Raw genomic sequence first — 27,473 nt, 5'->3', positions numbered from 1 at the left:
GCTTCTTTCCCACGGACAGGCGGCTAGCCAGTGGACATTCATTGCTCACTATATCTTAGGTATATTCACACTCTCTGTAGCTGTTGCCAAAAGGAAACAAAAATGGTCCCTGCCTTCTGGCAAACAAATAGAGCAAAGAGAAGATAAATTAAAGCATCTTGGGCACCCAGTCAATCCCGGTGCTGCTGGAGACAATCGCAGCAGTGTCCTGGGCCGGGGGCTGTTCCCAGCTGGGACTTACACTTACCAAGGCCTTCCCCTGGGAAACCCCTGCCTTGTCCTCTTTTCTCCAGCTCCCTCCTTTCCTTGGAGCAGGGCTGCTCACGGGCTTGTGCAAGGAAAGTTAGAGGAGACGTCTTTCTTCTACCTTATTGTCAGGGATTCCAAGGGCTCCGTGGGAAAGATCAGGAAGGGGTATAGGAAGGTTCTGGAACAGCTTAATCAATCCCTTCTTGTCCCTTGCCTACTTCCTTCCAAACCTATCCAGCTCCATCCGCTTTCTGTTGACAAGGAGTAGTCTTCTGGCCTCTTGGGCCACCCAGATCCCAAGGGTCAGAAAGCACTGAGAGAGGGACAGAATTTGAGAATAGGAAGAGCCTTTAAAAGTTATCCAGTGTGACTTTCCCATTTTGCAGATGTGGAAACACAGGGACAGAAGTGAGGCAGTGAATCGGCCAAAGCCAAGCAACATTGGGGAGGGCAGGTCTTCTTCCACCTGGAGTCGTCTGGAATCCACAGATTTCACTGCATTGCCAAAGGGGGACCCACCCCCGCTGCACCGGGGCACTGCCCCGTTTTTTACTCCCTCCTTCCCCGAAGTCCTGTCTCTTTCAAGCACTTCCGCTGGCCCATTTCAGCTCCTGTCTGATGAGGGCAAACCTTGGAGAACCTTGTCCCCCCCAGTGGTAGGGATGTGGAACTCCCAAGAAGGCTGGTGGAGGTGGAGACCCCCCAGGGCAGGCGCGCTCATCCAGTCTCTCTCAAGTTCAACGAGAGCAGCGCTAAGATTCCGGCAAGATTACTCCAATGAACTTTAGAGACTTTGGATTTTTAAAGCAACGTGGAAACCAGTATTTCAAATCATTCTTTATAATTACTGCCACCCACAGTGAACACATCAAGGGAAACCTTTACTTTGATAATTCTAGGAGGTGAAATTTCACCCCAGGAACCACTTTTATCTTCCACCAGACACCTGCAGGTTGTAAAGTAGTGCAGGGACAGGCAAGAGCCGAGGGTACGTGTGTTTGGGAGTGGGGGTGGTAGAGGGAAGGAAGGTGGACAGGATTCCAGAAGGGCTGTGAGTATGGAAGTCTCACTTCTTAATTATCTCAAGCAGGAGAGGCAGTATAATTAGGATATAAAGGAGTGCAGCTGGAGAAGAGTCAGAAAGAATTTCAAATCATGATATGGGCTCCTGGCTCTTACTTACCAGGTTGAATAGACCTTAGACTCCTCATTAAGGGAGGTGAGAAGGAGTCTGTCTGGCTTCATAGATCACGGCTCTCTTTTATTTTTATTTATTTATTTTAAAAAAGATTTTATTTACCTATCAGAGAGAAAGAGCACACGCACAGGCAGGCAGAGCAGCAGGCAGATGGAGAGGGGGAAGCAGGCTCCCTGTTGAGCAGGGAGCCCAACACAGGGCTCACTCCCAGGACCCCGGGATCATGATGTGAGCTGAAGGCGTGAGCTAAGCCACCCAGGGGCCCCATGGCTTTCTCTTGTTGCTCTTGCCTCCAGCGAGACCAGTGGAATTAGACTTGATGCCTAGGCCAAGGCAGCCTCCTGCATGTTTTAAGTCTCCAAAAGACAGCAGTTGACCTGGAAAAACTGACTAGTGACTGGGAAGTAGGGAGTGAATGGCGGGTGAGGGAGGTGAGCGGGTGGGGTGGTGGCAGGGGCTGGGAATCCGTGTGACAGGTATGGGGAACAGAGGAGTAAGTCCTGGACTAAGGACGGGGGCCAGGCTGCCCAAACTGGCAGCTGCCAGCAGCTAGGCCTGTGGGTCTAGAAAGCCTGATCAGAGTCCGGAATTGAAGCACCTCCGGGTCCTTTCAGGTGGAAGATGCTTTTATGGACTAGGCTTGGCTCTAGAAGGTTTTTACCATGTGACTCAAGCCCACACTGTGTATCCTTGGAGCCCACCACATCAGTGGAGCTTGCGACTACTCCACAAGTCTCTGGCATACCTTTGGGAATGCTCCCCCCCCCCTTTTAAAGTTTATTTAAATAAATTTTATACCCAATGTGGGGCTCAAAATCACAACCCCGAGATCAAGAGCCTCATGCTCTACTGATTGAGCCAGCCAGGTGCCCCATGGGAGCCCTTCTTTATTGGAAAATAAATACACAGTCAAACAGGTGGGCCAGCCAACATGTGTAGTTCTGAGGGCCAAGAGAAAGGAGTCTGACTTGCTCAGAACTCAGATCTCCATGAGCTGGTCACTCCCCACGATCACCTCGTTCACTCGTTTGGCTACAAAAGAAAAGAAAAACGTTGTTTGAGAACTGGCAATAAAGGTGTCATTTCAAACCAAATTATTTCTAACTTCTGCATTCATAAACATTTATTTGTCTCCTATGTGGCTCTGCCCTTGAGAAGGTCTTGGGAATACACTTTGCCAAAGGGATTATAGGAGAGGCAGCATTTTCCAACACAGGAGGGAAAGACTCACTCTTTCTTTCTTTTTAAAAAGATTTTTATTTATTTATTTATTTGACAGAGAGATAGAGCATAAATGGGCAGAGCAGAAGGCACAGGAAGAGGGAGAAGCAGGCTCTCCACTGAGCAGGGAACCTGACACAGGGCTTGATCCCAGGACCCTGGGGATCATGACCGGAGCGGAAGGCAGCTGCTTAACCAACTGAGCCACCAGGCGCCTGTGGACTCATTCTTTCTAAACCTAGCTTCCAGGACACTTCACACAGGAGGGAAACTGGATGGGTCTTAAAGGATGAATACAGGTTTTTCAGGCAGTGTATCAAAGGGAAGGCATTCTAGGTTGCTGGAACAACATGGGCAAAGGTATAAAGATACAAGGAAGGGGAGCATGAAATACTGTGGTGTGGCCAAATGGTAGGGGGTGAGGGGGAAAGGGTGAGAAGCAGGGACACTCAACAGTTAAATGGAGATCTCAAAAGGAGAGGGAGGATGCCTCACATGGAAATAATACCACCTACTGCATAGAGCTGTTGTGAGATTTCAGTGACTTAAGGAATCCTGAAGTGCCGGATAAGCAGTGGCTATTGTTTTGTAAAATCCAAAATATGGCCCTCCCTGCCCTGATCCTAGCCTACCCCTACAGCTTCACATTCCACCATTGTGCAAGTATACCTGCCAGCCATACTATTTTGTAGTTCTAGACCTCTGCACAGGCTGTTCCCTCTGTCTAGAATGCCTTTCTTGGCCCTCATCCCATCACACTTCTGCCCTAAATGCCCTAATCCAGCAGCTCCACTATTAGTGGCACCTTCCCTTCCAACCTGTCCATTTCCTGCTCTGTGAAAACACCACCTGATACATATCTCTGTCTCTACGTCATTATCTCATTCTCCTACACTTCCCTGTAAGACTCTCAAGGGTAGGGCCGGTGTATTTATGTTCCTACCCCAGTATCCAGCACAGCTACTGGCACAGGAAAGATTTCAGAGGTCCTGGGTAGTGATGAGGATAGGGTATGATTATCAAGTGGAGAGCAAAAGTTGAAAGGAGATGAGGGTTGGTTAGAGTATAGAGAAGCTCAGAGAATTGTAAAGCTGAGTGTAAGTAGTCTAAGATGTTTAGAAGAGAAGGAGCGAAGAGGAAGACTATGAGCCTTCAATATATTTAAGGGAGCACCCTGGAAGATGACCAGTGATGGGGTGGAAGGTAAGGAAAGGGTTAGCTTTCTAGGAATAATAGAGAATGGAGGCAGTGAACCAACAGTCTGGAAGGGGTAGGGGGAACCAGGGGCATGTCTTCTACTTCTTGCCTGGAGGTATGAGGCACAAGCAGGAGACAGGAGAGTTTTCCTGCCTTCTATTGGCTCAGACAGAACAAGCTGACCAGCTGGCTGAAGATCGGTTCTTTCTGGGCAAGCTTCCCGTGGCTTCTAGGGATCCAATGTTTCTTGTCATAACTTGGGAAGTTGAATGTGACCCTGATAGGTAAGGCAGAAATTTTGGCTTTCCTGACGCTCTACTTCAGTCTTCGAAGGGGTCGGTGCAGCAAGATGAAGATCCTTGATGATGGGACTGAGATTGACAGAGACATGTTTGGGTTTCTTCATATTTTCCATAGGCTGGAGCTTCTAAGGGGGTTTCTGACTGAAGCTTTAGAGACCTTAAGAATTCAGACATGTCTGGGGTGCCTGGGTGGCTCAATGGGTTAAAGCCTCTGCCTTAGGCTCAGGTCATGATCTCAGGGTCCTGGGATCGAGCCCCACATTGGGCTCTCTGCTCAGCAGGGGGCCTGCTTCCACCTCTCTCTCTCTGCCTGCCTCTCTGCCTACTTGTGATCTCTGCCTAACGAATAAATAAATAAAATCTTTAAAAAACAAAACAAAACACTGTTCTTTAAAAAAAAAAAAAGAATTCAGACATGTCTTCTGTTCTACCCAACTTTTCCACTTTGTTTCTTGCTATATCTCCCTTGTACCCCATATTCTAGATTTTGCAAATGATCTGCAGTTTCCAACACATTGGATTGTTTTTGCCTTCAAGTGCTTGCTTACATGGTTCCCCTTTGCTTGAGAGGGTCTTCCCTTTGTGTATTTGATAAATAGCCCCAAAGTTCAAGATTTAGCATTAATTCCTTCCTTGGGCCAGAACTGACCGATTTCTCTTTTATGTCCTTAATTAACCCTGACCATCTCCTGCCATCACACCTGAGAAACTTTTCTGTAATTATTTCTTTACTTGCCTGTTTCTGTACTGGGGGCAAATGGACAGGAAGAGGCAAATCTTATTCATCTTTACACCTCTAGCCTAGAATATAGGAGGCAGTAATAGTTTGTTGAATGTGTGTGTGTTTGGGGGTTACGTGACAGTACAGGTACGTGACAGAGGTAGGAAACAAAGCACATACAGAAGAGAAGGCCCAGCCTCCGTCGGGATATAATTGACACGTTTGGAGCTTTAGGGCAAGGGTGCTTAGAGAAGAGCACCCTCAGGCCTACTTCTCTAACTTTCCCCATAGGAAGAGAAAGCTACCTCTCGGCTTTTCACAAAGTCTGCTATTACAGCATCATGCTGCACAGCCGCAAACTCAGAGAAGAAAAGGATAGGAAAGCTAGGAAGAAAAGATGACAATGCTGGAAAGGAAAGACCTTCTGAGTCAAAAGGACTTGAGTTGTGGGTTTTTTTTTTTAATTTTATTTTATTTTTTAAAAAGATTTTATTTATTTATTTGACAGAGATCACAAGCAGGCAGAGAGGCAGGCAGAGAGAGGAGGAAGCAGGCTCCCTGCCGAGCAGAGAGCCCGATGCGGGGCTCGATCCCAGGACCCTGAGATCATGACCTGAGCCAAAGGCAGAGGCTTTAACCCACTGAGCCACCCAGGTGCACCAATGTTTTGTTTTTTTAAAAGATTTTATTTATTTATTTGACAGAGTGAGAGTATAAGCAGGGGAGGGGGAGTGGCAGGCAGAGGGAGATGTGGGACTCTGCCCCAGGACCCTGAGATCCCGACCTGAGCCAGAGGCACACACTTAACCAACAGAGCTACCCGGGCGTCCAAAAGAGTTGTAATTGGACTCTGAGCAGATTCTTTCCTGTCTTTAGGCTTTAGTTCCCTCATCAAGTGGGGATTCTATGAGATGAATGGATAGAAAGCGCCCAGCACCGGGCTTTTGTAAGTATTAAACATAAGTTATGGAACGGGGCTGGGGCTGGCCTGGAGTCCCGCCCTCCGAGCTCCTCATTTTTGGGCTTCAGAACCATCTGTTTTCTTCAGTGAAGGGAATGGGAAGGAGGCCCAGATACTGCTCAGGCCGCTGCATTCCCTAGGGCTGGGGATGGTCCTGGAGTGTGACCCTCAATTAGGATCCACCCTTGAGATAAGAATGACCGGGAAAGAGTAAAGGAAATACTACTTCGGCTAGACTCTCAGGGTTTGTCCAAAAGCCCCTTTTTACCCTTTGTCTCTCTACAGCCATGAGTCAGCCTCATCTCCTTTCTAGAGCCCAACATTTATTCTTCCTTCACCAGTCTCTCCCTAGTTTCCAGAGACACTGGACTGTTCTGCAGACAGTCTTAGTTCTAGTTAACACTCTCTGTGGCCCTCAGTGCTCCAGACCAGAAGGGCAAATGAGTCTGGGTGGGGCAGACAAGGCTTTCTTTCTGCCAGGTTCCAAATAAACACTTAAGCCTTCTTTGGCCGGCCCTACCCATTTCCCCCGCGACCCTCTGGTCTGCTCTTGGCCTGGGGGTGGGAGAAGACTTGCTCATTGGGTTCAGGGAAGACAGACTAGATTTGGTGCTTGGGGGATGGATGTATTTTCACGGGGATTCTGGACGGTGGAGGAAATCTGGAAGGTAGCAACAAGTAGTACTAGTTCTGCTTGGCCAGGGTTGGAAGCAGGTTCCAATGAACACTCAAGAAGTTCTGGGCTGGGGGCACCTGGGTGGCTCAGTCGTTAAGTGTCTGCCTTCGGCTCAGGTCATGATCCCAGGGTTCTGGGATCGAGCCCCGCATCAGGCTCCCGGCTTAGTGGAAAGCCTGCTTCTCCCTCTCTCACTCCCCCTGCTTGTGTTCCCTCTCTCGCTGTGTCTCTCTGTCAAATAAATAAATACAATATTAAAAAAAAAAAAAAAAGTTCTGGGCTGGAAACAGATCCTAAGGATCCTTCCCTGAGAGTACAAACAGAGGCTGGTAAGTTGAGGAGAAACCAGTGGGACGAAGGGAATGACAAGCTGCAGATGAAAAGCTGCACTGCTGGGAAGCTGGGAAGGATTCCTGCTAGCCAGGACTTGACCTTCGTGCCCATCCCGTCTACTTTCAGGGCCACAGGATGGATCACTGGGGTTACAGGGAAGAGATTCGAGTCATCTCACTGACCATGAGAAGAGACTCGCATGAAGTCTCCAACCGGAGTCTCCAGGTTTTTACTTTGCCAACTGTGGCTCTCCCACTGGCTTGAGCGGGAGGTCAAACTTGACCACCAGGATTTTTGCCAGAGATAATCTCATTAACTGAGTATGCTGGAGTGCGGGTGAGGAAACCTGGAGAGTTCTGTTAGAAAACCGCTCATACTGCTGCTGGTGCTAGAAGAGGGCATAGAGGGCTACACTGGCTTGTAAGAATCACATTTTGGGGGTATAAGACTCATATGGACAGAGCGACTCTCTGGTATGCAAATGACTGAAATCTGGAGAGGGAACAGCACTGCTTCTGAGGATGAATATTTTTTCCTGAAATCTCTCCAGGTGAGGAAGACTGACTGGGGACTTGGCCATCTACTGAGCTGTTCGCTGCTGAGGATCTGGGGTGTTGGCGCTTGCCCGGCTCATCCATGGTACAGCTCCGGAGGGCTGCACTGATGGCTGGGAATTTGCCTTCTGCATAATGCTCAGCTGCAAAGACAAGTGACAGTGGGAACAGGAAGCATTGGGATTTTCCAGTTTACAGTCCAGATGATACTTCCCTGGCAACCTCTCTTTTAGGAGGACCATTAAAGGGTCTCCTTCTAAAATAGGGACACAGGGTGTTAGAGCCAGAAGTCCATGAGATGCTAAAGCCTATGACATCCAGGGGTTTGGCTAGCCCAGTCTTGTGCTCCCTGATGGGAGATGCCATGACTCAATGCCCCAATATCTGGCATTCCATTGTCATGTATGCACTCTGCATACAGAATGGAAAGGGTCCTCGCAAAGTAAAAGGAAGGAGCACCATGACTTTATTGGAAATGGGGAGGAGAAGCAGCAGAAGCTGTGAGGTCCCAGGTCCCAGCACACAAGAAAGGAGGGATCCTCTAGGGCAGTGGCAAAAGGAGTTCATGCATTCAAATATGCCTGTGGAGTCTAAACTTTTAAAAACCACAAAAGGAAGCAGCTCCTGGCTCCAGGAGGGACTGACTAAAAGGAGAAAGCACTGGAGGATGCTTCTACTTGCTGCTGAGCAGGAGACAATGGACAGAGACATAGAGGTAGGAAGGAGGTGCAAGAAACATTGTTTGGGGCCACAAACCCAAAAAGAAGAGAACAAAGGGTGGTGCATGGGTGGCTCAGTAGGTTAAGCCTCTGCATTCAGCTCAGGTCACAATCTCGGGGTCCTGGGATGGAGCCCCGCATCCAGCTCTCTGCTCAGCAGGGAGCCTGCTTCCTCCTCTCTCTCTGCCTGCCTCTCTGCCTACTTGTGATCTCTGTGTGTCAAATAAATAAATAAAATCTTAAAAAAAAAAAAAGAGAACAAAGAAGGACAGAGAAATGCAATGAGGTGACAGGGGGGACAGGATAAGAAAGCAGCTCCACAGACCAGCTGAGCAGCTGCTTTTGAAACTCTGGGGACCCTTTCCAAGGCCTTCCATGGGGTTAGAGAAAAGGCTGGGTGTTCTGATCCTCTTTATTATTTATTTATTTATTTATTTTTTTTAAAGATTTTTTAATTTATTCATCTGACAGATAGAGATCACAAGTAGGTAGAGAGACAGGCAGAGAGAGAGGAGGAAGCAGGCTCCCCGCTGAGCAGAGAGCCCGATGCGGGGCTCGATCCCAGGACCCTGGGATCATGACCTGAGCTGAAGGCAGAGGCTTTAACCCACTGAGCCACCCAGGCGCCCCCTGAATCCTCTTTAAAAAAACAAAACAAAACAAAACACCACTTTTTTAAAATTAAGAGTTTTATTTTTTAACTTTTAAAAAAATTTTTAATTTTTTAAGAAGATTTTATTTATGGGGCGCCTGGGTGGCTCAGTGGGTTGAGCCGCTGCCTTCGGCTCAGGTCATGATCCCAGGTCCTGGGTTCAAGCCCCACATCGGGCTTTCTGCTCAGCGGGGAGCCTGCTTCCTCCTCTCTCTCTGCCTGCCTCTCTGCCTACTTGTGATTTCTCTCTGTCAAATAAATAAATAAAAATCTTTAAAAAAAAAAAAAAAGAAGAAGATTTTATTTATTTATTTGACAGACAGAGATCACAAGTAGGCAGAGAGTCAGGCAGAGAGAGAAAGGGAAGCAGAGAGCCCGATGCGGGGCTCGATCCCAGGACCCTGGGATCATGATCCAAGCTGGAAGCAGAGGCTTTAACCCACTGAGCCACCCAAGTGCCCCCAAATTTCAACTTTTTAAAGTCTCAGTTTCCACTTCACCAGATGGGTCAGTAATGGATCCCTACCTACCTCAGAGGGTTTTTATGAGAATCCAATAAGATAGTGTATTTAAGAACATTTTATTTTATTTTATTTTATTTTTTTAAAGATTTTATTTATTTATTTATTTGACAGACAGAGATCACAAGTAGGCAGAGAGGTAGGCAGAGAGAAAGTGGAGGAAGCAGGCTCCCCGCTGAACAGAGAGTCTCATGCAGGGCTCGATTCCAGCACTCTGGGATCATGACCTGAGCTGAAGGCAGAGGCTTTAACCCACTGAGCCACCCAGGCGCCCCTGAGAACATTTTAAAGTTATAAACAACAGGGGCACCTGGGTGGCACAGTCGGTTAAGCATCTGACTCTTGGTTTCAGCTTAGGTTGTGATCTCAGGATGGTGAGATCGAGCCCTGCGCAGGGCTCCACACCAGCACAGAGTCGGCTTGTCCCTCTCCCACTGTCCCTCCCACCTCTCGTGTGTGTGTGTGTGTGTGTGTGTGTGTGTGTGTGTGTATGTGTGCATGTGCACATACTCTCTCGCTCTCTAAAAAGAAATGAATCTTCAAAGCTACAAACAACTGGAAGCCAATGGCGTTCCAGGAGGGGAGTGCTGTCCACGTGCCCAGTGCTGGGAGTTGCAGTTGGTGTGCCGGCCCTGGCACTCGTGCACCATCACTGAAGAAAACACCAAAGGCTGCAGTGCTGCTGTTGACCAATGCTCCTGCTTGAAAGTTCTCTGGTGAGGCACTGGGTGGAATGTGTCTAGCACTAATTAAAAATGCCAGCCTTCCTTATAATAAGGGCATAGATGTCTGACCAGGCTTCACCTCCAGATGCAGCCACCTCAAAGTCTGGGCTGAGAACTAGTGATACAAAGAAACAGGAACCAGAGAGAACCCACTTTGGGCTTGCTGGGTGGTGGAAGCAGCAGTGCAAGCCAGGGTATCCGGTGGTTAGTGAGGATGGCGGTGGGGTCCTTGGCACAATGGTTTGGCGCATACATCTTGGCTATAACCCAGTTTTTGAGCTTGATTCTGTAGCCATCGTAGAACTGTGGGCTTGAATTTTTTTTTTTTTTTTCGGCTTAAATCAGCCAGAGTTTGTTATGATGCTTCGTTATAATGCTTACCTTACTGGTAAACTCGTGACACTTGGGAAAGGCTTCTCAGAAAGACCATTCTCACATAGAGGAAGAAAGTGGTTAAAATGTGAGAAGAAAGGGATTGCAGAGGAAGGCTGCATCTAGTCTCAGGTAGAGAAATAAAGGTGAAGGATGGTTTCAGGCCAAGGCCACACCTCCCCAATTCATTTACCAATATTACATGTGGTTCTTGTGAAAGCGAAAGTTTAAAAAAAAGTCAGGAGAGATCTCATGGTAATAGCAACCATCTCACATATGGCTTTCTTGGCACCCTGTTTATGCCCTGAAATTTCAGAAAGTAGGTTCTATGGATCCAAAATTCATTCACTCATTCCCTCCCTCCCTCATTCCCGTCCCCCACTATAAACTATAAACCAGTTTTTTTTTTTTTTTAAGATTTCATTTATTTATTTGACAGAGAGAGACACAGAGAGAGAGGGAACACAAGCAGGGGGAGTGGGAAAAGTAGGCTTCCCGCTGAGTGGGGAGCCCAATGCGGGGCTCGATCCCATAAGCCCGGAATCATGACTTGAGCTGAAGGCAGACACTTAACAACCGAGACACCCAGGTGCCCCTAAACCTGTTCTGAGAGCTAGGGATGCATACTAGGTCAATCCCTGGCCTTAAGGATCTCAGTCAGTAGAGAAGGCACAGTCATAGGTAACTGCCATAACCTGTGACTGTATTTTAATAAAGGTGCTAACAAAGTTCAGGGGTGCAGAGGAAGAAGGAATGCTTCGTTTGGCTGTAGGGAGTCATGGGAAGAGTCAGGGAAGGTTCTGCAGAGGAGAAAACACTTGGGCAGAGTCTTCAAAAGAGGGATTCCAGACAGAGAGGGCATATACAGGGCGTGGAGTGGCACAGCGGGACTGTGTGGACAAGACACTCCAGGGCCCTTGTGTGCTCCCGGAGCTGCATGTGCACCTCACAACATTTAATTATATTTAATTCTCACAACAGTTCTCCAAGATCATTTTTATTGTCTCAATTTTTCTAGTTTCGAAAATCTAAGGTCTAGGGAGGAAAAATCTAACCAGTGAGCTGCACAGCTGAGACGTGAATCCAGGTCTGTTTGATTCTAAAGCTCCGAAGGGAGGTATGTAGCTTTTAAAAAAAGGGAAGGAAAGGGACACTTGAGTGGCTCAGTGGGTTGAGCCGCTGCCTTCGGCATGATCCCAGGGTCCTGGGATTGAGTCCCGTGTGGGGCTCCCTGCTCAGCGGGGAGCCTGCTTCTCCCCCTGCCTGTGGCTCCTCCTGCCTGTGCTCTCTCTCTCTCTTGGGTTGATTGACTGATAGGTAGATAGGTAGATAAATAAATAAAAACAATCTTAAAAAAAAATAAATAAAAAGGAAAGGAGAAAAAAACTGAAGAAGTTTTCTGTTTGCTGGGGAGAAGGAAAATGATGTGGTTTCTACCAGTTAATTCCTTCAGCAGCTCTCTTACTCTACTATATTCTAGATGTAGAAATAATCTCAAAAAGAATAGCCATTCTTTTTGATCTTGAGCTTTTTGTCTATTTTCTGTTTAAAAACACCTAGCCAGGGGCGCCTGGGTGGCTCAGTCGTTAAGCGTCTGCCTTCAGCTCAGGTCATGATCCCAGGGTCCTGGGATTGAGCCTGCATCGGGCTCCCCACTCACCAGGAAGCCTGCTTCTCCCTCTCCCACTCCCCTTGCTTGTGATCCCTCTCTCTGCTGTGTCTCTCTCTCTGTCAAATAAATAAATAAAATCTTTTAAAAAAATAAAAAATAAAAACACCAAAGTATGGCACCATTCGGATTCTCAGCCCATCAGAGAAGCCCTGATTCTTCTGTCTCTCATGCTCTACACAGAGGCAAACCTCAGAGATGGTGCATGTTTGGTTCCACTGCAATAAAGTGAATATTACACTAAAGCAAGTTAAATGATTTTTTTTGGTTTCCCAGTGCATATACAAGTTATGTTTACAATATACAGTAGTCCATGAATTGTGCAACAGCATTATGTCTAAATAAATAAATATAAATAATTTATTGCTAAAAAAGGCTATCATCTGAGTGTTCAGCGAGTCCTAATCTTTTCGCTGGTGGAGGGTCTGGCCTCGCTGTTGATGGCTGCTGACCGGTCAGGGTGGTGGGCGCTGAAGGCTGCGGCGGCTGTGGTGGTTTCTTCAAATAAGACAACAAGGAAGTCTGCTGCACTGATTGGCTCTTCCTTTCGGAAACGATTTCCCTGTAGCACGTGATGCTGTTTGACAGCATTTTACCCAGAGCAGAACTTCTTGCAAAATGGGGACTCAGGGGGCACCTGGGTGGCTCAGTGGGTTAAAGTCTCTGCCTTCAGCTCCGGTCATGATCCTGGGGTCCTGGGATCGAGCCCCACATCGGGCTCTCTGCTAAAGCAGGGAGCCTGCTTCCTCCTCTCTCTCTCTCTGCCTGCCTCTCTGCCTACTTGTGATCTCTCTCCGTCAAATAAATAAAAAATCTTAAAAAAAAAAAAATGGGGACTCAGTCCTCTGCAACCCTAAAGCCGCTTCAGCAACTGAGTTTACGGAATGTCCTAAATCCTTTACTGTCATCTCCACGATCTTCACAGTGTCTTCACCGGGAGCAGGTTCCATCTCCAGAAACCACTGTCTTTGTTCCTCCATAAGCTGTAACTCCTCACCTGTTCAGGTTTTCTCAAGGGATGGCCGCACCTCAGCCGCTCCTTCAGGCGCCACTTCTGACTTTCGTTCTCTTGCTCTTTCCACCCCATCTGCGGTCACTTCCTCCGCTCACGTGCTCAGCCGGTCACAGTCACCCGTGAGGGCTGGAACCACCTTCTTCCGAAGTCCTGCTCATGATAGTGTTTTGACCTCTCCCTATGGATCACAAATGTTCTTTCTTTCTTTCTCTTTCTTTCTTTCTTTCTTTCTTTCCTTTTTTTTTTTTTTAAAGGATTCTATCCATTTAATTGACAGACAGAGATCACAAGTAGGCAGAGAGACAGGCAGAGAGAGGCGGAAGCAGGCTCCCCGCCAAGCAGAGAGCCCGATGTGGGGCTCGATCCCAGGATCTCTGGGATCATGACCTGAGCCGAAGGCAGAGGCTTTAACCCGCTGAGCCACCCAGGCGCCCCTCTTTTCTTTTTTTTTAAAATATTTTAGAGAGGCAGAGAGCATGAGCATGTGGGGAAGGGGGACATAGAAGGGGAGAGAGAGGATCTCAAGCAGACTCCCCACTGAGCACAGAGCCCTACACAGGCTCAGTCTCCCAATCCCGAGATCATGACCTGAGCTGAAACCAGCTGAAACTGACTAAGCCTCCCAGGCACCCCTCTAGAAGGTTTTCAGTTTACTTTGCCCAGATCCATCAGAGGAATAACTATGGCCGCTACAGCCTTAAGAAATATATTTCTTTTTTTAGAGAGAGAGAGAGAGAGAGAACACAAGCAAGTGGGGCAGGGGGTAGGTCTGTGGGGAAGGGGCAGAGGGAGAGGGGGACCTTGTACTTCTATGTTACGAATATGGGCTTCTTTCCTCCAACCTCAGGAACCCACCTCTGCTAGCTTCTGACTTTTCTCCTACAGCTTCCTCCCCTCTCTCAACCTTCGCAGAACTGAAGAGAGTGAGGGCCTTGCTCTGGCGAGGCTCTGGTTTAAGGGAATATTGTGGCAGGCTTGATCTTCTATTCCGACCACTAAAACTTTCTCCATATCAGCAATAAGTTTGTTTTGCTTATCATTTGTGTGCTCACTACAGTAGCACTTTTAATTTCCTTCAAGAACTTTTCCTTTGAATTCACAACTTGTCTATTTGGTGCAGAAGGCCCAGCTTTCAGCCTATCTCGGCTTTTAACATGTCTCCCTCACTTAAAAGTTTACTCATTTCTAGCTTTTGATTTAAAGTAAGGCGTTAAAAAAAAAAAGTGAGAGATGTGCAATTCTTCCTTTCACTTGAACACTTAGAGGCCATTGCAGGGTTATTAATTGGCCTAATTTCATTTAAAAATTTTTTTTAAAAGTTTTTATTTGTTTGAGAGAGAGAGCGAGTGCACAAGCTGTGGGAGGCGCAGAGGGAGAGGAACAAGCAGACTCCCCACTGAGAATGGAGCCCAATGTGGCCTTGATCCCAGGATCTGGGATCATGACCAGAGCCAAAGGTAGACGCTTAACTGACTGAGCCACCCAGGTGCCCCAACTGGCCTAATTTCAATATTGCCTCTCAAGGAATAGGGAGACCGGAGGATAGGAAAGAGATGGGAATGACTGGTTGGTCAAGCAGTTAGAACACACACAAAGTTTATCAATTAAGATAAATTAAGGGGCGCCTGGGTGGCTCAGTGGGTTAAAGCTTCTGCCTTTGGCTCAGGTCATGATCCCAGGGTCCTGATATCGAGCCCCGAATTGGGCTCTCTGCTCAGCAGGGAGCCTGCTTCCTTCTCTCTCTGTGCCTGCCTCTCTGTCTACTTGTGATCTCTGTCTGTCAAATAAATAAATAAAATCTTAAAAAACCCCACAAAACTTTAAAAAAAGATAAATGAAGATGCAGTCTGTGGAGCCCCTGCCCATTACAATAGTAACATCAAAAATCACTGACCACAGATCACCAGAACAAATATGATAACAATGAAAAAGTTTGAAATATTGCAAGAATTACCAAAAGGTGACAGAGAGACATGAAGTGAGCAAATATTTTTGGAAAAATGGTACGCAGAGACTTGCTCAACACAAGGTCACAACAAACCCTCAATTTGTAAAAGAAATGCAGTATCTGTGCAGCGCAGTAAAACGAGGCATGCCTGTACAGTTCTTCTCCAGTGGCAGAGCTGAGTGAGCTAACACTGCCATCTCCAAGACAGGAGCTCTGAGTGAACGGTTTCCGAAGAAACGGCTAAACTTCCCCCAGGCCAGGAACCTACGGGACTACCTCTCTTCAAGAGCAGGTGAGACAAGGTGCTCAAGGAGTCTAGGAGCTCAAAAGCGGGTTTCAACACTTTTGCTGGATTACTGGCCCTTCTCACATAGGCCCAAGAGCCACTGTAAAGTATTGGTGCTAATCTGGGCCATTAGATCTTTTTGGTTATGTTTTAAAATTTTTGATAACAAGGCTGTATATATTTATGAGATTATCTGTAAGATGCATTCCTAAAAATGGAACTGTTAAGTCAAAATTAACAGGTTTGACAATGATGTCAATTCTCCTCCAAAGACGGCTTTATCAATTCATGGTTTCACCCACAGAGAAAGCATGTGCTTGTCCCCTAATGGTCACCAGCACTGAGCACCAACTGTACTACCGTGCTAGGAAAAAAGTGGCATCTGTGATTGTAATTTGGTTTACCTTTGGCTTCAATCCTCTGGCCACTTCCAATTAGGCAGTTCTTGATGTCCGCTCCCTTCTCTATCACAGCATTGTTGCAGATAACGCTGTCTTGGATGTTGCTTCTGGAACACAATAAACAGCCGGGTTACAGAATGCCCGTGGCTCTCATCAGCATCCTCACCACTATGGGTTGGGGGTTCTGGCTCCTCCATAGGCTAGGAATAGCTGCTCCATCCAGTTAATGGCTACATGCCTCAAATTATCACCGGGAGACAGAATGGCTCAGCTGGCCCAAGGGTGGACCTGAATTTAGGGATCTTTCCTAATGATCTTTCCCGCCAAGGCTTGAAAACTGCAGACCCCATGACTTCAGTTCTTTAGGTACCCGTCCCTGCACTGACCCACCACTCAGCTGCTCACCTGGGAATATATCCCAAATTTCATTTAAGGCTTAAGTCTCATGAATCTCCCTAGGAGATCAGCTATGGGAACAGCAGGTGCCCCACAGTTCTCAGTACAGACTTTTGGTTAATCAAAACCAAACTCATTTAGAAAACAAAAACAAGAAACAAAACCCAGTGTTTTTTAAACTAGCTCCAGGCCACATCAAAGACTACTCTGGGGGCTCCTGGGTGGCTCAGTAGGTTAAGCCTCTGCCTTCTGCTCAGGTCATGATCTTAGGGTCTGGGGATCGAGCCCCACGTCGGGCTCTCTGCCCTGCAGGGAGCCTGCTTCCCCCTCTCTGTCTGCCTGCCTCTCTGCCTTGTGATCTCTCTCCCTCTCTCTGTCAAATAAATAAATAAATAAATAAATAAATAAATAAATAAATATTTTTAAAAGGTTTCATTTATTTATTTGACAGAGAGAGATCACAAGCAGGCAGAGTGGCAGACAGAGGGAGAGAGAGAAGCAGACTCCCCACCAAGCAAGGAGCCTGATGTGGGACTTGATTCCAGAACCCTGGGAACATGACCTGAGCCAAAGGCAGCTGTTTAACCAACTGAGTCACCCAGGCGTCCCAATAAATAAAAATCTTAAAAAAAAAAAAAAAAAGACTACCCCAGATCCTACATTCTCAAGAGTAGCACCTCTTGCTCTTGGCATTTTAATGTGTTTAAAGAGCATCATTCTGGCTCCTGAAGACTGGTAGGTGAGAAGACAGGTCCTTTTGAAAACCTTTGCTAGCACCCACTGCCTACCTACTCTATGCTAGATGTCGTGCAAGTAAATACTCTAGGTACGTTACAGGAGTGACTTACAAATCCAGCCATTTAATCAGAAAAATCACTTGGGCAGTGCAAAAAATAAACAAAAACACCCTCATTGTCTTGGCTTCCATCAATCCTTTTGGTAGGTCTGAGATGGGGGCCTCATGTATTTAGACAAAAAGAGCTTCCTAGATGATTCTGGGAGTATCATTTTTGCCTCTGATGCAGTAAAAAATAACAACCACATTTTGCAGATGAGGTAACAAACAGATTTAGGGAAGTTAAACCATTTGCCCCAAACCACATAATTACCAAGCAGCAGATTCAAATCTAGGGCTGCCTGACTCCAGAATCCATACATTTAATCATAACGCCATATAAAGAAATCAAGGGAAGGAAAGACTGGAGGAAGCTTGCTTGGAATTGCCAAGCTGCCCTTGAGAGCCAAATGGCTCTGTGGAGGGAAGGGCTCGGCCCTAACAGGGAAATATTCACTACCTTAAAGAGTCAGAAGTGGGCAGCTAAAGCGGAGAAGGAAGGTGAGTAGGAAGGGTGTGAGCATCCATTTAAACAAAACAAAACAAAACAAAACACCAATTAAGGAAAAATCCTCAGGCAACCCAGGAGGCATGGGGGATGGCGAGGAGGACATTCCAAAGCCTGAAACTATTTGTGCAGAGGCTATTAAAAAAGATTCTTCCCAAACGCCAAGACTTTTTAGTAAAATGCAGAAAAGGAATTCTAGCCTGCTATAGCATTCCAGAGTTGTCTTTATCTCTATTCTTCTGGAAGGTTAAGCCAGTCGGAAAGCAGCAAAAGGCAAAAGCCATAGCACCTCTGTGGAGTGGGCTGGAGACAGGCAGACAGTATTAGTTTGTTTTTTGGCTCAGATTCAGAATATACACACAAAAAATCGGGATACACAGTGGTTGGACATTAAGGGACCTTCCAGAACTTTCCAACTTGTATTCTGCTTTAGGCAAAGCAGTTCAGTTAGCAGCTAGAGTGGCTCCTGCTTCCTTTTTTTTTTTTTTTTTTTTAAGATTTTATTTATTTATTTGACAGACAGAGATCACAAGTAGGCAGAGAGGCAGGCAGAGAGAGAGGAGGAAGCAGGCTCCCTGCTGAGCAGAGAGCCTGATGCGGGGCTCGATCCCAGGACCCTGGGATCATGACCTGAGCCCAAGGCAGAGGCTTTAACCCACTGAGCCACCCAGGTGCCCCATGGCTCCTGCTTCTTGATGAAAATTCCCCAAGAAGAGTAGTAAGGAAGTATAGAAAGCCTCGGAAATAGGTTCCTGGGACAAAGCAGGCTTACAATTGGCTACTAGCTTCTCATCGAAAAGACTTCTTTCTTTTTCCAGAGTGGGAGTAGGAGGATACCTCCTGCTCAGTAGTTTAAGAGCCTGAGAACAAAGGCTCTTGAGCTAGGAAAGGGGTAAACATAGTCGGCATAGACCAAAACAGCCAAGAGGAATTCAAGAGGCCATAATTAGAGACTACTACATGGCTATTTTGGGATTTGGGATATAAGTGGGAACCATTTCTGGAAGGAAGAGGCTAGACTGATTGAGGTCAGAATTCCATAGGAATGGATAGCCTGGGTTCTCCTTCTGTCTAGCCAGTCTGATTGAGGTGTTCAGGAACCTCGTCTCATTTAGTTTATGTGTAATTCCCTCTGAGACCCATAAACTAGCAATGCAGAATCTGCAGATATGGTAGGGAAAAAGTGGGTTGACTGAAAAGAAGCTGGGGCTCTCCTGAAGCTCTTGGTCAGTGGATCTGCAGAAGGCTTTGAGATGAACACCTGACAAAATGCTTAGTGAGTGTGAAGCTCTTTTCTGCCATTGGGTTCTTCATTGTTCCCTATAACCACTGCTATGGTCACAAGTCACCTCCATGAGCAAGGCCGAGGTATTCCGGAAAAATGTCAAGCCAATAGAGCTTTCCGTCTCTCCAGAAAGAAATTCTAAGATTAAGGATTTTACTGGATGTGTGTGTGTGTGCTCACACTGGAGAGGAAGGATGATACTACCATATCAAGTAAGCTCTTTCCAGGTTGCCAATCTATAATAATGGCTTTGCCTTTTCTTTTTTTTTTTTTTTTTAAGATTTTATTTATTTCACACACACACACACACACACACACACACAGATCACAAGAAGGCAGAGAGGCAGGCAGAGAGGTGGTGTGTGTGTGGTGTGAGGGGGAGGGGGAGCAGCTCCCTGCTGAGCAGAGAGCCCAATGTGGGGCTCAGTCCCAGAACCCTGAGATCATGACCTGAGGCAAAGGCAGAGGCTTAACCCAACGAGCCACCCAGGCGTCCCTGCTTTGCCTTTTCTGGTTAGTGCATAAAGCCAAGGGGAGGTGACTTCTCTACAGCTCCAGCAAAGAACTGACCCAATGCCAAAACTATGGTTTTTGCAATGTAGTTTTAACTCTTAGCTCAGTGCTAAGGACTCTGCTGTGCTAATACCTGGTTGTTTTTCTAAGAAGCTACTGAGAGATGGCTAAGATTAATGAGTTTCAGTCCTCATTTCTACTTGGTGGGGTTAAATTTTGGGGGGGGCAAGGGAAGAGGGAGAGAGAATCTTAACCATCCTTCATGCTCAGCTCAGAGCTGAGCAGAAGGCTGGGCTCCTTCACAACCCTGAGATCACACCCTGAGCCAAAATCAAGAATCGGATGTTTAACTGACTGAGCCACCCAGGTGCCCCTTGGTGGGGTTAAATTTTAAGCAAAACTTCAGGCTTTGGGAAACTACCCTGAAAATCCTAATGCTTCAGTGGAGAAGAGACTATGAGAAAGACCACAGAGGTCTGCAGCAAGGTCTGGAGATCCACTGCTTGGCCAGGCGTACTATACCACATGATGTTCCAGGGCCTAGGATACTAGGAAGAAGCCCTAGGGGCACCTGGGTGGCTCAGTTGGTTAAGCCTCTGCTTCCAGGAAAGGGCATAATCCTGGGGAGCCTGCTTCTCATCTCTCTCCTTCTGTCCCTCCCCATCACTCTCTCTCAAATAGATAAATCTTTTTTTTACAAGGTTTTATTCATTTTTTTTTGACAGAGAGAGACATATAGCAAGAGAGGGAACATAAACAGGGGAGTGGGAGAGGGAGAAGCAGGCTTCCTGCTGAGCAGGGAGCCAGATGTGGGGCTCGATCCCAGGACCCTGGGATCACGACCTGAGCTGAAGGTAGATGCTTAATGACTGAGCCATTCAGGCGCCCCAATAAATAAAATCTTAAAAAAAAAAAAAATGAAGAACCCCTGGCCAGGGAAGCAAAAGGGCCTCCAAATTTTAGTTGCTCTTCTGGCTTTGGTTAGAACTTTCTTCAGTTTATTACAGAAGAAAAGGGAACTCACATAACTCTGATGTCGAATATTTCTCAGTCATTACACAAAGCATTTTAAGTTCATTATGTAACTCAATCCTTTTGGCAAGCCTGCAGGGATGGTGGTATTTATTCTAATTTTTACAGAGAAATTTGAGGCTTGCAGTGGCTAAGCAATGTGCCCAAGCATACATAGTGGTAAGTGACTCTCCTTTGTGTGAGGGGCTTGGACTCAGCCGGTGACGGGGCAGTATTTGGCAAAGAGCCATCAACCTGTTCAGTAACCTTGAGGACAGGTAGGTTCTTCTCTGGAAGGAGCTGGTAGGCTTTCTAAACTTACTCATAACCTTGGGTAAGGAAAGAGTATGGAACTGGAGATACACATAGTTTTTCTAGGTATAGACTAAAGGCCTACTTTAGGCCAGTTCACTACTTCAGCCCAAAGATTATGGTTGATTCACCCAGATTTCCCCAGAGGCAAGAGCCTCCTAAGCTTAGCCCAAGGGGTCCTTGTCCAGGATCCCTCTAGATGAAGAACCATGTATTATTATTATTATTATTAAAGATTTTCTGTATTTATTTGTCAGAGAATGAGAGAGAGAGAGAGAGAGAGAGAGAGAGAGAGAGAGAATGAGCACAAAAGCAGGGGTCGCAGCAGATAGAGGGAGAAGCAGGCTCCCCATTGAGTAAGGAGCCCATTGTAGGACTCGATCCCAGGACCCTGGGATCATGACCTGAGCCGAAGACAGAGGCTTAACCAACTGATCCACCCAGGTATCCTCCATGTATTATTATTATTATTATTTTTTTAAGATTTTATTTATTTATTTGACAGAGAGAGATCACAAGCAGGCAGAGAGGCAGGCAGAGAGACAGGAGGAAGCAGGCTCCCTGCTGAGCAGAGAGCCCGATGCGGGACTCGATCCCAGGACTCCGAGATCATGACCTGAGCCGAAGGCAGCGGCTTAACCCACTGAGCCACCCAGGCGCCCCTCCTCCATGTATTATTTTTAATGAAATATTTCAGGCACAGAGGCGCCTGGCGGCTCAGTGGGTTAAGCCTCTGCCTTCGGCTCAGGTCATGTTCCCAGGGTCCTGGGATTGAGCCCCGCATTGGGCTCTCTGCTCAGTGGGGAGCCTGCTTCCCCTTCTCCCTCTGCTTGCCTCTCTGCCTACTTGTGATCTCTCTCTCTTTCAAGTAAATAGATAAAATTTTTTTTTTTAAAGAAATATTTTAGGCACAGAAAAAAGTATATATTAGTAGACAACATATAGTATTGTTTTCCATGTTTCAAAAATTTTATATAAATGCTATAATTCTCTATGTTTCCCTCTGCAACTTGGTTTTTTCTCCTTCAACATTATTATTTGTGGTATTCATCCAGGTCAATTCAGGTAATGAGACATAATGCTTGAAGAAATATTTTACCTTTCTGTCTGGCCACTCTTGCTCTTGGTCCTCTAGATGAAAATGTATTGGCTTCAGTGAACAAGCTGAAAATTTCCTCCCTTTGGTTCCCTTTGGTTTACTATATAAAGGTTTAGTGGTAAGAAATGTTTCCCTCCTAATAAATCTAAGTCCTTCTATTCCCTAAAGAGAGGCTAAGAAAAAGAAGGCTTTGGAGGGAATCAAAGTAATGAAGTAACAACATCAAAGAATTAAGCAGTAGTATTCTCCACCTAAGAAGATGGGTTTAGTGTAGAGGCAAAAAATGAGTCAAAAGTCCTAAGGAGCTCCTTTAAGTCCAGGGGATCTTTCCAAGATTTCATAATTTGGTATTTTCAAGAGTGTTACTGAAGAAACATGGACAAAATTCTTCCAATAATCATGGTCCTTTTGCAACACTAATTACCACATACTTAATTTTATGTTTAAGGGAGTTCACTTTTATATACAACTAACCCATTAATCAGTATTTTGTTTCATTTCTTACTTGGCTCTATTATTATTATTATTTTTTAAGATTTTATTTATTTATTTGACACAGAGAGAGAGACAGTGAGAGAGGGAATACAAGCAGGGGGAGTGGGAGAGGGAGAAGCAGGCCTCCTGCTGAGCATGGAGCCTGCCTGACCTGGAGCCCGATCCCAGGACCCTCGGATCATGACCTGAGCCGAAGACAGTGGCTTACCAGCTGAGCCACCCAGATGCCCCTCTATTATGTTTTCAAGGAGAGTTTTCCAGAGGGTTCTTGGGTGACACATCTCCTGAACCCCTGGAGTATTTCTGATGATTTTATATTTCAACCATAACTTAGATTAGTTATGGGACTCTTAGGTCACAATCATTTTCCCTCCAAATTTTCTAAATGTTGTTTCACTCCTAAATGTTTGCCTTAAATGTTCTCACAGAAAAGTCTGAGGCCAGCCCTCCTATGTGCCTCAGTGGTTTTTTCTGTCAGTTCTATGTGCCTTAAGATTTTGCAAAATTGGGGCACCTGGGTGGCTCAGTGGGTTAAGCCTCTGCCTTCGGCTCAGGTTGTGATCTCAGGGTCCTGGGATTGAGCCCCACATGGGGCTCTCTGCTGAGCGGGGAGCCTGCTTCCCCTTCTCCCTCTGCCTGTCTCTCTGCCTACTTGTGATCTCTGTCTCTATCAAATAAATAAAATCTTAAAAAAAAAAAAAGATTTTGCAAAAGAGATGTTTGCCAATTCTTTGGTTTACCCATGCCCTTATTCTTTATGTTGGTCAAATCTTGATGTTCTTTTTGGATTTGATCTGCATTCCATTGTATCTGGCAGATATATTCCTCAGTCTGTATACTAGTACGTGGTGGTATTATCTAGTTTTATTGTAGATAAAGTTTCCTTTTCTGGTTTGCTTGTATGTTTTTATTTTGGTGAGTTTTTTTTTTTTTTTTTAAGATTTTATTTATTTATTTGACAGAGAGAGATCACAAGCAGGCAGAGAGGCAGGCAGAGAGAGAGGAGGAAGCAGGCTCCCTGCTGAGCAGAGAGCCCGATGCGGGGCTCGATCCCAGGACCCTGAGATCATGACCTGAGCCGAAGGCAGCGGCTTAACCCACTGAGCCACCCAGGCGCCCCTTATTTTGGTGAGTTTTAAGGAGTGAGGTACTCTACCACTTTTTCTAGTAGTACACACAGCTCTCTTGACAGATGCTCAGCCAATTATGGTAGGGAAGGATAAATCAGGGATTCCTGTTTTTCGTTCAGTAAATACTTCCCAAGATACCTACTATATAAAAAGTACAGTATTAGGCATTAAGAGATACAGAGAGGGCGCCTGGGTGGCTCAGTGGGTTAAGCCGCTGCCTTCGGCTCAGGTCATGATCTCAGGGTCCTGGGATCGAGGCCCGCATCGGGCTCTCTGCTCGGCGGGGAGCCTGCTTCCCTCTCTCTCTCTCTGCCTGCCTCTCTGTCTACTTGTAATCTCTCTCTGTCAAATAAATAAATAAAATCTTTAAAAAAAAAAAAAAGAGAGATACAGAGATAGAGGAGAACTATTTCTGTATTCAAGGAATCTGTAGTCTATTGAGGGACAAAAAAGATGCACTAAATGGCACATGAACATACATCAAGTGTTATGGGTGCACAGGGAACACAGAGGTGGGGGAAAGACGGCTGCATGGAGTAGTTGGAACATGTATTGGACTCTGAAAGATGAGTAGAAGGATTTCTATAGGTAAAGATCTCTAGAAAGAGGCAATTCAGGCAGAGTGAACGTCAGGAATAAAGGGGAGTGGAAAAGTAAGGGACCCAGTGAGCTGGGCAGTCAGCTGAGTGTAGGTGAAGAGGACACTCAGGGTAACAATGAGAAACAATAATATATTGTTGGACTTTGACAGTGGGCACTTGCTGCCTACAGAAAACACAGAAAATCTAGGTGAAAACTTGGCTGCCTGGCCTGCCTGCCCACATGTGAAGGAGCTACCTTACCCCCTGGGTCATTCACTATGGACTAGGAGGAGATGCAGGAGATGTTGTTCAGGACCAGAAAGCCAAAGATGCAGAGCACAGAACTGACACTGAAGCCGTGACATGAAGTTTTCACTAGACTTTGAATTCCTGGGCTTCAGCTGTCATAGAACATGGAACTTCCACCAGAAACTGAAAATGAGAAAGTCAGGCAGGGGCCTTCTCTGCAGTCTGGCCTATACCTTCCCCAAGGTAGTCCCATTAGCATCCCTCATGACCTAAGGACCTTGGGCAGATGTCCAAGCCACTGTCCAGAAGTCTCGGCAGCTCACCACTGCTGACAGACAAGCAAGTCTGGAATATGAGAAACTCCCTTCTGGACAAATTCATGTTTCTACTCTGCCACTCTGGTCAGATGTAACAGCAGCAGGGTAATAAAGTCTCATGTGACTGCAATTTAATTACTTTCCCCAAATTTACCATAAGTAATTAAAACTAAATGACCTGAAGATAATGGGAAAAGGTTCATATGGGATGCAGGATGTCTGATTTTATCACCAGGAGCTAATTTGCCAGATTGGGTAATCTGTAATGGCCTCCCTAGTCATTAGCCCCATGTGGGCTGCCTATAGCTCTCCCTCAACGTTTTTTAGTTGAAAAAATAGCACCACCACCATCTAAACCTTTATTGTTTCCTGCCATCCAAGACTATACCACCTCCAAAACAGCAACTGACTCTAGGATATTATGCTAGGCATTCTCTATGAACTTCTCTGACATGAGCAACCTGAATTTTTTTACCAAGCCTTGGTTCCTCACCAAGTCTCTTAACGTCAATTCAGGACACAATACTGGCCTTTAAAGAGGTGCCAGAGGGCTGTTCCTTTATCAGTCCGCCCACAGGAGGGGAAGGAGACGTTGCTAATTAGAGCAAATGGGAAAGTCACTGCATTGTCTTCCCTGGAAGGTCTGAGGTAAGATGAGACAGAGTGGAAGTTACAGAGCCTCATGAACTACTCTGGAAGGAGGCGATCAAATGGGTAAAGGCAAGTGTGGTTCTGGTTTTGACAGAATGGTGATGCTGTCGGTCTCGTGCATGAATCCAGAATGGGACATAGAAAAGCAAGGGTGCAATGAGAAGAAAGTCTGGAATTCCATACTCTGCTCATGTGTAAAAATGCAGAAGTTGAGTGGGGTGGCTTCTGAGGCTCAATCTCACTAACATTCCAGGACTCAGTGATGGAGCTAGATCATGAGGAACCTGGAAGTTCAAACTTTTTCTAAAAGTAGGGGGAAGTCTTCAAAAAAAAGTTGTTGAAGGCGCCTGGGTGGCTCAGTGGGTTAAAGGCTCTGCCTTTGGCTCAGGTCATGATCCCGGGGTTCTGGGATCAAGCCCCACATCGGGCTCTCTGCTCAGCAGGGAGCCTGCTTCCTCCTCTCTCTCTGCCTGCCTCTCTGCCTACTTGTGATCTCTGTCAAATAAATAAACAAAATCTTAAAAAAAAAAAAAGTTGTTGAATAGAACAAGGACATGACCAGAGCTATCCTTCAGAGGACAACACTGGCAACATGCCACCTCTGTGAAATGAGATTAATGATAAACAATGATAGGGACGATAAACTAATGACAGCTAACATTCTATGTCCAAGCACTGTTCAAAGTGCTTTATGTCTATTAATTTAGTACTCCCAATAAACCTGTGAGGTAGTTCAGTTTTCACTCCATTTTACAGTGAGAAAATCACGCACGAAGACGTAAAGTCAATTCCCTAAGTGACCAGTAAATGACAGATCCAGGATTCGGTCTGGCAGTCTGACTCCAAAGTTCATGTTCTAATCCATAAGAGGAATGGCGGAAGGGCAGATTTGGAAGAATAAGAGAAATAGAGACAGCAAAAGTAGTTAGAGAACACGACAACGGTTCAGGAAGAGGTCTGTGGGTCTGACCTCTTCTTCTAACCTCCGGTCATAATCTGGCTACTGGATACCTCCACATACTTAGATGTCCTACAGGCACTTCTAACTTCCATGTGCCCCACAACGGCCTTTCGTCTCCACAGATCTGCTCCTCCGTCGCCTTTTCTCATCTCAGTGAGTACACCACCGTCTATCCCGTTTCCCCAACCTGGGCTTCACCTACCAACTGTCCTCTCCCTTACCCCTTAGATTCCTTCCTCATCAGTCTCCTTAGATTCCTTTTCTTATGCTTGAAATTGTTGATGTTCCCCAAGGTCTTGTCTTGGTTTCTTTTAAGGCCACACAATCTCCCTGGGTGATCTCCTCTACTCCCACAGCTTCGGTTACCATCTCTATGCCCACTGCTCTCCCAAACCTGTACTTCAAACACAGGCTTCTTTCCCAAGCTCCATTCCTGCACATTAAGTCTTGCATGTCAAGGCCGCCTGCTAGGAACTCAACTTATCCCAAATGGAACTCATCATTTCCCTGCTTCCCACCCTGCAAATCCTCTGCTGATTTCTATTTGAGTGAAGAGCACACCAGAAACTGTATTGCTTGGGCAAGAAATCTGGAAGTTTTCCCTAATTTCTCTTTCACCTCACATATCCAGCCAATCACCATGCTTTATAGTTTTTAATCAACTCATTATTTCTCTTCCCTATTGCCACTGCGACTGCCTTAATTTAGGACTTCTATTTCTTTCAGTAGTCTTCTGGCCTTCATGCTTATCCTTCTCACACCACCCTACACAGTGTAGCCAAGATGATCTTCATAAAATGTGGATTTAATTATGTTATGCCTTTCCTTTAAACTCTTAAGTTACTGTTACCTATTAAATGTCGTAGTGGATAGTCCATGATTTGGTCCTTGGCCATTGGTATAGCCTTGTCTCCTATCTATCCATTCCTCTTTGAATTCTGTATTTTGATTAATTATGAATTATTTACCATTCTTTCATGTAACAAATCTTTATTGAGCTCCTATAGGCTCTCAAGATGTAATAGTGACACGTATATTCTCAAACTAATATTTACTTGTTAGAGCCAGGTAAACAAGATAAGGCCAGACCGTGATAATGCTAGGAAGGAAATAAAACAGGGTGATGTAACAGAGAGTACTGGGATAGACTGCTCCTGCTTCTTCTTCTTTTTTTAAAAAGATTTATTTATTTTAGAGAGAGAGTGTGTGTGCATATGTCCAGGAAGAAGAGGGAGAGGGAGGGAGGATTTCAAGCAGACTCCGCAGTGGAGCACAGCACCTGACACGGGGCTTGATCTCATGACCTGAGCTGAAACCAAGAATGAGACACTTAACTGACTGAGCCACTCAGGCAGAGTGGGACAGAGGATATCTGATAGGGGGGTAGTCAGAGAAGCTTCTTAAGTGATG

At 46.0% G+C, this 27,473-nt stretch overlaps 1 protein-coding gene across 4 annotated transcripts in view; it reads right to left on the bottom strand.

Moving 5' to 3' along the window:
• Positions 1-2,297: 2,297 nt before the first annotated feature.
• Positions 2,298-27,473, bottom strand: part of EIF2B3 (eukaryotic translation initiation factor 2B subunit gamma) — a 129,611-nt gene continuing 104,435 nt past the window's right edge. For all 4 annotated transcript variants that reach the window (XM_047726476.1, XM_047726477.1, XM_047726478.1 and 1 more), the window contains 2 exons: positions 15,724-15,827; positions 2,298-2,479 (listed from right to left, as the gene is read on the bottom strand). In XM_047726476.1, the coding sequence (XP_047582432.1) occupies positions 2,427-2,479; positions 15,724-15,827 (157 nt within the window). In that variant the 3' untranslated portion in view covers positions 2,298-2,426. The remainder of the gene's footprint in view (positions 2,480-15,723; positions 15,828-27,473) is intronic.

Source organism: Lutra lutra, chromosome 4 (assembly GCF_902655055.1).
Source record: "Lutra lutra chromosome 4, mLutLut1.2, whole genome shotgun sequence".
NCBI lineage: Eukaryota > Metazoa > Chordata > Mammalia > Carnivora > Mustelidae > Lutra > Lutra lutra.
Note: the sequence above shows the minus strand (reverse complement) of the source record. Positions and strands in the feature narration are given on the sequence as shown.